Below are 10,000 nucleotides of genomic sequence, written 5' to 3'. Positions count from 1 at the left end.
GTGAAGCCTGTGGTTGTAGATGTGGATATGACTAATATACACTGCATAGTAAGTGTAGTTGTGTGTGTGTGTGTGACAGGGATGAGGGTGGTGGTAGGTACAATAATGATAATACGAATAATTATTATAAAATTATTAAGAAAATAGTTTTAATTGCAAATTAATTAAAAGTAAGTAATTCAGCATTTATTGGTCAGGCATCAATCTAGTGGCCCTTAGTTTCTCGTGTGCCACTTAGGCAATGTGTGGATGTCTGGCATAACTTATTACAGAGGTTCATGTTGCTTAGATTATTGATATTCTAGTTGCAAATATGCCTCATTACAAGGTCGTTCGGTAGTCTAACAAGTGGAAACGCAATGAATTTTGAGGAAATTCCACTAGTTCAGAAAATTTGCTATCGCCAAGTTCAGCTTTCTACTTACAATCTTTTTTTTCAATACATAATCATCAGAATTGTTAGTATAACGTCACTGACACAGAGACGATAAAGCATAAAGCAGTAAGCATATAATAACGGGAATACCAGAGATTTCTATTTGATCGTGACTTTCATATTTCCAACGACGTCCAAGATTTAATTTTGTTTTTGTTTTGATAGAAAGGACAAAGACTGCTGAGAGGAGGCGAGAGTTGGGGAAAGAGGACGTCTTTAAGAGTCAGTAATTAATTCTTGGAAGATTGAAATTTATTCTGGGAGAGGCAGGTGGACGCTCGGAGAGATAAAAAGCTATATAGAAGGACATGAGAAAGGGAGAAGAGAAAGAGAGTGAAGAGAAGATATGTAAAAGTTGGTATAGACGAAGACAGGATAAGGGCAAAAGAAGATATATATGTGTTTAATGTAGGAAAGAGGAGAAAGAAGAAGAGAGAGAAATAGTGTTATCATTTCTTTCCTGACTTTAGCATGACACTTCATAGTATATGAAACATTACACGAGGAAAGAATAAATCCAAAACTGCATTTCCTTGAGCACCTCGAGCCAACCTAGTCTAAACCGCCTTTTTTTTCACTAGATTTATCGCATCTACCACCATTCTCCTGCTGTATGTCTCTTCCTTTTTGTGTTTCTCTATTTCTATTTTCTCCATCTGTCATCAGTCATCACTCATCATTCTTCAACGAATTATCAATCTCTAATTAACGTCATCAACTGCCATGCAAAATCGGTTATTACTCCACTGTCTGTCCGCAGAATATATCGTTACTGTATTTACTCCACCGCTACTCCACAACATTGATCTCAACTCCACCGCTACTCCACATTTTCCAAAAAGAAGAAAAAGAAGAGGAAGAAGAAGAAGAAGAAGAAGAAAATAACGAACTACCTGGATGTACTCCCCTGCCAACTCCAAAAAAAAAGAAATTAAAAAATTAATAGAATTGATAGAAAAAATAAAAATAGCAAAAGAGGCTTAAAGGAAGAAAATGAAAAGATAATCACAAGAAAGCTATGGCAACGGGGAATGATTTGAAAGCAATTATCTTAAAATTGGTGCTATCATTATTATAATCACCACTATCATCATTATCTCAAAACTTTATTCAAAAATTGAGACTAAAATTGAGTCGAGTCTAAGGTTAGGCTTTGGAAGGTCATTTTTTTTGTTTATATGTTTGTTTTCCTCTTCCTCTTCCTCTTCTCTTTCTTCATCTTATCTTCCGCTTCTTCCTCTTTTTACTTGTTCGTTTTTTTTTTTTTTTTTTTTTTTTTTATTCATCTTCTTGATTGCACTATCATCATTCTTATCGGTTTTATTATTATTTTCATTTCTTTCATCATTATTTTTGTTGCGAGTATCATCGTCATTAGTATCTTCATTAATATCATCATTCCTATCATCATTCATTGCTATTATTGTTATTGTCATTATCAATATCATAATTAATCATTATAATTATCATAATTATTGATAATCCTTATCATAATTATTCATTATCATTATCATAATTAATCATTATGATTATCATAATTATTGATAATCCTTATCATAATTATTCATTATCATTATCATAATTAATCATTATCATCATCACAATTATTCATTATCCTCCTCATTATTATTCCTTATCATTATCATAATTGTTCTTTATCATTATCATAATTAGTCATTAGCGAACCTGCAGTAGAGAGAAAAAAAAATAAAGAGTTTATCTACAACGTCTTTCAAAGTCGAATGTTAAAAATTTGTTTTTATTATTCGAGCTTTCGGTAAGGAAAGAAAGAAAGAGAGAGAGAAATAAAGAAAGGAAGAAAGAGAGAAAGAAAGAAAGAGAAGATGGAAGAGAGGAAGAAAGGAAGAAATAGGCAAAGAATGAAAAAAAGAAAGAAAGAGAGAAAGAGCAGATGGAAGAGAGAAAGAAAGGAAGAAAGGAAGAAATAGAGAAAGAATGAAAAAAAGAAAGAAAGAGAGAAAGAGAAGATGGAAGAGAGAAAGAAAGAAAGAAAGGAAGAAATAGGCAAAGAATGAAAAAAAGAAAGAAAGAGAGAATGAGAAAGAGAAATATGAAGAAAGGAGAAATGAATAGAAAGAAAGGAAGAAAGAAAGAGAAAATTGAAAAGAAAGGATGAGAGAGAGAAAGAATGAAAGAAAAGAAAGAAAGAGAGAAAAATATATGAACAATAATCGTCTTTCGTAATCGTAAAGAACATTGCTAATTTAATGTTTGTGTTGAAGTAAGATTCTCCCCCCTCTATATATCTATCTCTCTCTCTCTCTCTCTCTCTCTCTCTCTCTCTCTCTCTCTCTCTTTATCTCTCTCTCTCTCTGCTTTTTCTTTTTCTTCCTCTTCTCTCTCTCTCTCTCTTTTCTCTCTCTCTTTCATTATTTCTTTCTCTCCATCATGTGTTAGAAAATTCCATCGACCTATTTTTCTTTTTTTCAGTTCTGTCAGGAAGCAAGTTGCCACACGCAAAAGAAATCTATTACGTATAGCGTCCTTTCCTATAACTCTGATTTCGAAAAAAAAGAAATCATCTACATAGAAATATTATCATGAAAGAGAGTACACCGTATCTCGCCAGGGTGGGTGAATGCAGCGAGATTGCATCGTTATACTGAAGTACTTGGGTTGCGCGCTGCAATGAACGGTCCTGTCACTGGAATCATGCACAGAGTGATGGCATTGCATTGGCTGAGAATTGGGGCTTTAAGTGACGTCATTCTGGGACGGGGGGGGGGCGTGAGAGAGGAATGTTTTTTTTGTGTTTTTGTCTCATATATATATATATATATATATATATATATATATATATATATATATATATATATATATATATATATATGTATATATATGTATGTGTATATAAATATATATATATATATATATATATATATATATATATATATATATATATATAATATATATATATATATATATATATATATATATATATATATATATATGTATATATATATATTATATATATATATATATATATATATATATATATATATATATATATATATATTTATAGATAGATAGATAGATAGATAGATAGATATAGATAGATAGATAGATATAGATAGATAGATAGATAGATAGATCGATAAATAGATAGATAGATAGATAGATAGAGAGAGAGAGAGAGAGAGAGAGAGAGAGAGACCGAGAAGAGAAGGAAGAGCGCAAAAGCGTGGGCAGTACACAACGCCCACTGAGCATCTCATCACCTCAACTAAACACAACGCCTACAAATCTTGTCTTCCTTGAATCTCGTGCAATATATATTTCTAATCAATTCTCACACTTCATTTCCTCGCCCTCTCTTCCCTATTTCAATTTAATAGTATGTTTACCATCCCTCCTTCTCCTCCCCATACCCTCTCCCCCCTCCCCACTCATAACTCCCCTCCCCCCTCCCATAACCCCTACCCCTCCCTCGGTATTGTCTCGTAATCTACTATTTCCCCTCCATACCCAACCCATCCCCCCCTCCCTCCCTACCAAGCCCGCCTATACCTCAACCCCCCGCCCCCACCATCTAGCCATTCTCCTCCCACCCTCCCCCCCTCCCTACCCCCACCAAACCAAGCTACAGATTCCATTCCCCATATAAGTCCAAGCTAGGCCTATAAAAACCCCTTCACAACCCCCTTTTTTTCTCCCATGCGCCATAAACCCCCCCCCAAACGCTAAGACCTCACGCGACACCACGCACATAAACTCTACGGAAGCTTCCGCCCTCTTGATTACAGACACCTCACTTTTCTTCCTTCTTGCTAATCCTTTCAATTTTTTTTTCTTCTGATGGAAGGGTATATGGAATAGGAAACCGGGAGAGAAGGGGAGAAAGAGAAGGAGAGAGAAAGGGAAGGAGGAAAGAAGGGAGGGAGTGAAGGGAAAGCGGAAAGGGGGGAGCGAGAGAAAGATAGATAGATGGAGAGAGAGAGAGAGAGAGAGAGAGAGAGAGAGAGAGAGAGAGAGAGAGAGAGAGAGAGAGAGAGAGAGAGAGAGAGAGAGAGAGAGAGAAGATAGATAAATAGTTAGGTAGATAGAGAGAGAGAGAGAAGATAGATAGATAGATAGAGAGAAAGAGAGAGAGAGAGAGAGAGAGAGAGAGAGAGAGAGAGAGAGAGAGAGAGAGAGAGAGAGAGAGAGAGAGAGAGAGAGAGAGAGAGAAAGAAAGAAAAGATAGATAAATAGATAGGTAGATAGATAGAGAGAGAGAAGATAGATAGATAGATAGATAGATAGATAGAAAGAAAGAGAGAGAGAGAGAGAGAAATGGAGTGAGAAGAAATGAACGTTATAAATACCTGCAATTGTCAAAGAAGGACAAAGGCGACTGAGACACGAGGTGAAGAGTGATGAGGGGGAAGAGGAGGGTAGGAGGAAGGAAAAGGGAGAGAGAGGGAAGGGGGGACGGGGGAAGACGGAAGGATAGCGGGGGAATCGGGATGGGGGAAGGGGAGAGAAGAGGGGTGGGGGCTAAGTGGGCAGGGAATGGGCGGAAGGAAAATAGGAGAAAGAGAGAAGGAGAACGAATGGGGGGGGGGAAGGGGGACGGGAAGAGGGGAGGGGGCGGAAGGGGGAAGGTTAGAGGGGAGGAGAAGACGGGAAAGGGAGTGGGGGAGAAAGAGGGAAGGGGAAAGGGGAGAGAGGGAGAGACAGAAGGGGGAGGAAGAGAGAGAGAGAGAGGGGGGGAACGGAAAGAGAGAGAGAGAGAGAGAGAGAGAGAGAGAGAGAGAGAGAGAGAGAGAGAGAGAGAGAGAGAGAGAGAGAGAGAGAGAGAGAGAGAGAGAGAGGGGGGGGGGAAGGCGGAAAGGGGGAGAGAGTCATTTTCTTCCCAAAGCTCATCAGTCTCCGCCAAGACCTGCTTTTTCTCCCAGTTTCAGTCCTGGATATTTAGTACGTGTTACAACTCTCCTTGCTGTCTCTGCGGGTGTGTATCTCTCTCCTGCTGTCTCCTTTTATCTCTCTGTCTTTTCTCTATCTCTTTGTCTCTGTTCTCGTTGTGACTGTCTCCTTCCTCTCTCTGCCTCTCTTTTTTTTCTATCTGTCTCTTTTCTTTCACTTCCTTTCTCTTTTTTTTTTATCTCTCTTCTCTCTCTCTCTCTGTTTCATTTCTCTTCCTTTTTCTTTTCTATGTGATTGTCTCTCCTTTCTCTCTCTCTTTTTCTTTTATCTCTCTTTCTGCCCTCTTTCTCCTTGTCTTTTTTCTCTCTTTTCTCCTCCCCCCCCTCTCTCTCTTTAATTTTCTATCGGTGTCCTTTCTCTTTTCATCACTTCTCTCTCTCTCTCTCTCTGTCCCCTTTCTTTCTCTCTCTTTTTTCTCTTTATCTGTCTTTCGGTCTCTCTTTGTGTTTCTTATCGACTAGACACTCCTTTTCTCTCGCTCTCTCACTTTATTCTTCTTCTTCCCTTTTCTTCCACTTTCTTTTCTTTCTCTTTTTTCCTTTTCCTTTTAACATGCAATAATGTGATGCAGAATACACTATAGAGCCGCTGTGCCAGAAGCAAGCCATCATGCTTCTTCGAAAATTCCAATCAAAGTTGCAGAAAAAATATTGCAACTTTATCAATTATGATTTGGATAGTTTTTATCTTACATATTTTGTTTAGGTCATCCTTCCTTTAACGTTTACAGGTTTATGAAATTAGTAGTACGTGCATGTTTACACACACACACGCACACACTCACACACACACACATATGTATATGTATATATATATATATATATATATATATATATATATATATATATATATATATATATATATATATGTGTGTGTGTGTGTTTGTGTGTGTGTGTGTGTGTGTGTGTGTGTGTGTGTGTGTGTGTGTGTGTGTGTGTGTGTGTATATATATATATATATATGTATATATATATATATATGTATATGCAGATATATATATATATATATATATATATATATATATATATATATATATATATATATATATATATATTATACACACACACATACACACACACAAACACACACACACACACACATATACATATACATACACACCGTGTCATCTAACTATCTATTTAATCTGTCTATATGCATGTATGAGTAAGCAAGTATTGAGAAATGGGATAAAGGAGAAACAGAAAAATACACAAAGGAAATCTGCACAAAGAGAGGTTTTTGCACTTGCTAGTATCATTCACGAGATACGCTGTGCATGTCTATGAATCCTATCAAACGTAAGTGATGCAATACAAACACATCATATCATCGCCGCTTTTCTCTCCTTTCCAGGGAGCTGAAGTTCAGGCGACTTCGACGACAGACCAGAGACTAACCGGCGACGCTGGCTATGACGCAAACGACGACGCGACGGATTCCGTGAGCGGGCCCCGCGAGCGGCGATTTCTCGGGCCTCAGGCGAGACGGAGCTGGTTCGTCGACCACGTCGGCCCAAGAGCCTGGGGCTTCTCCGTCGGTACGCTCCCTCTCGACTCCAACTACATGAGCAAGCTCCTGCAGAGAGCCAACCTCCGGAGCAAATACCGCAAGAACGCGAACGTCAGGAGCTTCGAGAAGAAGAGCATGTCGTCTCTAGCTGCGTCGAACAACTTCCCGCGCTCGATGAAGAGCCCCTTGACGGCGTTCGTTCCCGACAACCGCCTCAAGAACCACGAAAAGCGCAGCATCGCCAGCATCGCTCGCGACGGACACTTCCCCTCCAACGCCGACGTAAAGCGCAGCGCCCAGGACGTCGCATCTGCCGAGGACGACAAGCGGTCGCTCTCCTCGCTGGCCCGCTCGGGCAACTTCCCCTTCCCCCTCGACGAGAAGAGGAACGTCGCTTACATCGCCAAAACCAAGAGTCACGGGATGGACGACCTCAGCGAGAAAAGGAACATGGCTTACGTCGCTAGAACCAATAGCATGAACCTTGATGACGCTGACGAGAAGAGGAATGTCGCTTACCTTGCTAGAACCAATAGTATGAACCTGGACCATGCTGACGAAAAGAGGAACATTGCCTACATCGCAAGAACTAACAGTATGAACCCTGATCGTGCTGACGAGAAGAGGAACGTCGCTTACATCGCCAGAACCAACAGTAAGGATATGGAAGATCCCAGCGAGAAACGGAACGTCGCCTACGTCGCCAGAACCAACAGCATGAGTGCAGATGAACCTGCCGAAAAGAGGAATGTTGCTTATATTGCCAGAATGAACAGCAAAGACTTCGAGGCACCCGATGAGAAGAAGAACGTCGCATACCTCGCTCGCACCAACAGCTTGAACAGCGGCCCCCCTGACAACAAGAGAACGGTGGCTTACGACTCCAGAAGGAACAGCAGCGACCTGGAAGCCGAAGACGAGAAGAGGAACGTCGCCTACATGGCCAGGACCAACAGCAAGAACATGGAAGACTCCCCGTCGCCCGCCGAAGACAAGAGGAACGTCGCCCATTTCGCCAAGCTCACCAGCGAGAACCTGACTCCGAACGGCTCGCTGGGAGCAGAGAAGCGCCACCTCTCGAGCCTCGCCAGAGCGAATGACCTTCCCATCATCAAGAGCCAAGAGAAGCGCTACCTCGGGGCACTCATGAAGAGCCACCCGCCCTCGTTCATCGGTCAAGGGAAGCGGTACTTCAATGCTCCCTTCGCCGCGTACCGCAGTAAAGGCCTCGACAAACGGTTCTACGGTTCACTCCTGAAGTCTGACACACCTTTCCTGCCTTCGGACATGAAAGCTGAACAGGACAAGAGACACATAGCCTCTCTGATCAAGAGCCAGTCACTGCCCTTCTACCAGGACAAGCGCTACTACGCCTCGCTCCTCAAAAATGGGGACTATTATCTTCCATCGGGAAGTGAGGACCACGACCAAGAGAAGCGTTACTATGGCTCCATCCTCAAGAACCTCCCTGGGCCGCTTGGTGATGATGACTACATCGACAAACGCTATTATTCCTCCCTCTTGAAGAACCTTCCTCCATCTGACATGTCAAAGAACATTGAGGAAAAGTCACCCAATGGCTTGGTTGCGAACAAGAGGTACTTGGCGTCACTGCTCAAGAGTCGAGACGGAGGTCTGTTTGACGAGAACAAGCGCCACATTTCCTCTCTCTTGAAAGGGAAGAGGTCTGAGGATTCATTCGATGAAATAAACGAAGACAAGAGGTATTACGCATCTCTGCTGAAAAACAAGAAGTCTGCTGATTCCGACGACCTAGAGGCGGAGAAGCGATACCTTGCCTCGCTCTACACCAAGAAGTCTGATGACGGCGAATACAACGAAGACAAACGGCATTACGCTTCTCTCCTCAGCAAAAAATCCGAAGATTCTATGGAAGAAACCAATGAAGACAAGAGACACATTGCTTCTCTACTGAGTAAAAAGTCAGATTTCATCGACGAGATGAATGAGGACAAGCGATATTTTGCCTCACTACTGGACAAGAAAGACGAAGATTCATACGAGGACAACGACGACGAGAAGCGCTATTATGCCTCTCTCCTTCATAAGAAATCGGAAGACTCCTTTGACGAAACGAGTGAAGAAAAGCGGCATTACTCGGCCCTCTTGAAGCACGTATCCTATGAAGACGCTCTCGACGACGTCTTGCAGAAGCTCAAAGACACAGGCGACCAGATGAATGCAGAAAAGAGATACTACGCGTCCCTCCTCAACAAGAGATCAGATTCAGAGGAAGACCAGGAGGACTTGCCGTACGAGAAGAGGTACTTGGCCTCGCTCCTCAAGCACAAGAACTCCGACGACTTCACTGACGACACGGAGAAGCGCTACTTCGCGTCCCTCCTAAAGGATCGGGAGAACGACCTTCAGAAGCGTCACTTGGCGTCGGCTCTGAGGACCTACGGCGACCCCAGCGCAGGAAAACGCTACTTCGCATCCCTTCTGAAGCACAAGAATTCCGACGAAGATAATCTCGAGTACATTAAGCGCTACTATGCGTCCATTTTGAAGAGGGCCGATTCCACAGGCGCAGAGGAAGAAGAGCCACAGGGGGAGAGTAGCAGTTTGGGATACGACAGCGAATATAACGACGTTGATAACCTGGTCGATGCTCAGGACCAGGAAAAGAGGCACATTGCATCACTTCTCCAAAGTAAGTCTCGGCTGAAATCTTTCGACGATAAGAGGCACATCGCATCACTCATGCAGAACCGACAGTCTGCCTTCGGACCCAGTGCAGGCAAACGCCACATCTCCTCCCTCATGCAGAACAGGCAGTCAAGCTTCACCGGCGCGGACCAGTCGGCAGGAAAGCGACACTTCTCCTCCCTCCTCGACGACTCGGTGTCAGACGCGGCCAAGAACCATCCGAGACGCAAGCGCTACGTCGGCTCCCTCGCCAAGAACAACGACCTGGCCTTCCTGTACTCGCGGTCGCGCCAGAACCGCCGCGAGGCACCCAACACCCGCGAAGACAACGTCGCCTACCTGGAGCGCCTCATCCGTCTCAAGATCCAGAACGGCCTCATGCACGAGAAGCAACGCCAGAACCTCCTCGGAACCAACGCCAAGATGTACGTCATCCTCGACGACATCGGTAACGGATTA

General features: G+C 42.5%; 1 protein-coding gene across 1 annotated transcript in view; it reads left to right on the top strand.

Moving 5' to 3' along the window:
- The window catches only part of Nplp1 (Neuropeptide-like precursor 1), a 97,440-nt gene that overhangs the window by 75,337 nt on the left and 12,103 nt on the right, over nt 1-10,000 (top strand). The window contains exon 2 of the mRNA XM_086550891.1: nt 6,716-10,000. This exon is cut by the window's right edge and continues 199 nt beyond it. Coding sequence (XP_086407017.1) covers nt 6,716-10,000 — 3,285 coding nt within the window. The remainder of the gene's footprint in view (nt 1-6,715) is intronic.

This window comes from Penaeus japonicus, unplaced genomic scaffold, assembly GCF_977035675.1.
Source record: "Penaeus japonicus unplaced genomic scaffold, GWHDUDI00000001_assembly GWHDUDI00000024, whole genome shotgun sequence".
Lineage (NCBI taxonomy): Eukaryota > Metazoa > Arthropoda > Malacostraca > Decapoda > Penaeidae > Penaeus > Penaeus japonicus.
Note: the sequence above shows the minus strand (reverse complement) of the source record. Positions and strands in the feature narration are given on the sequence as shown.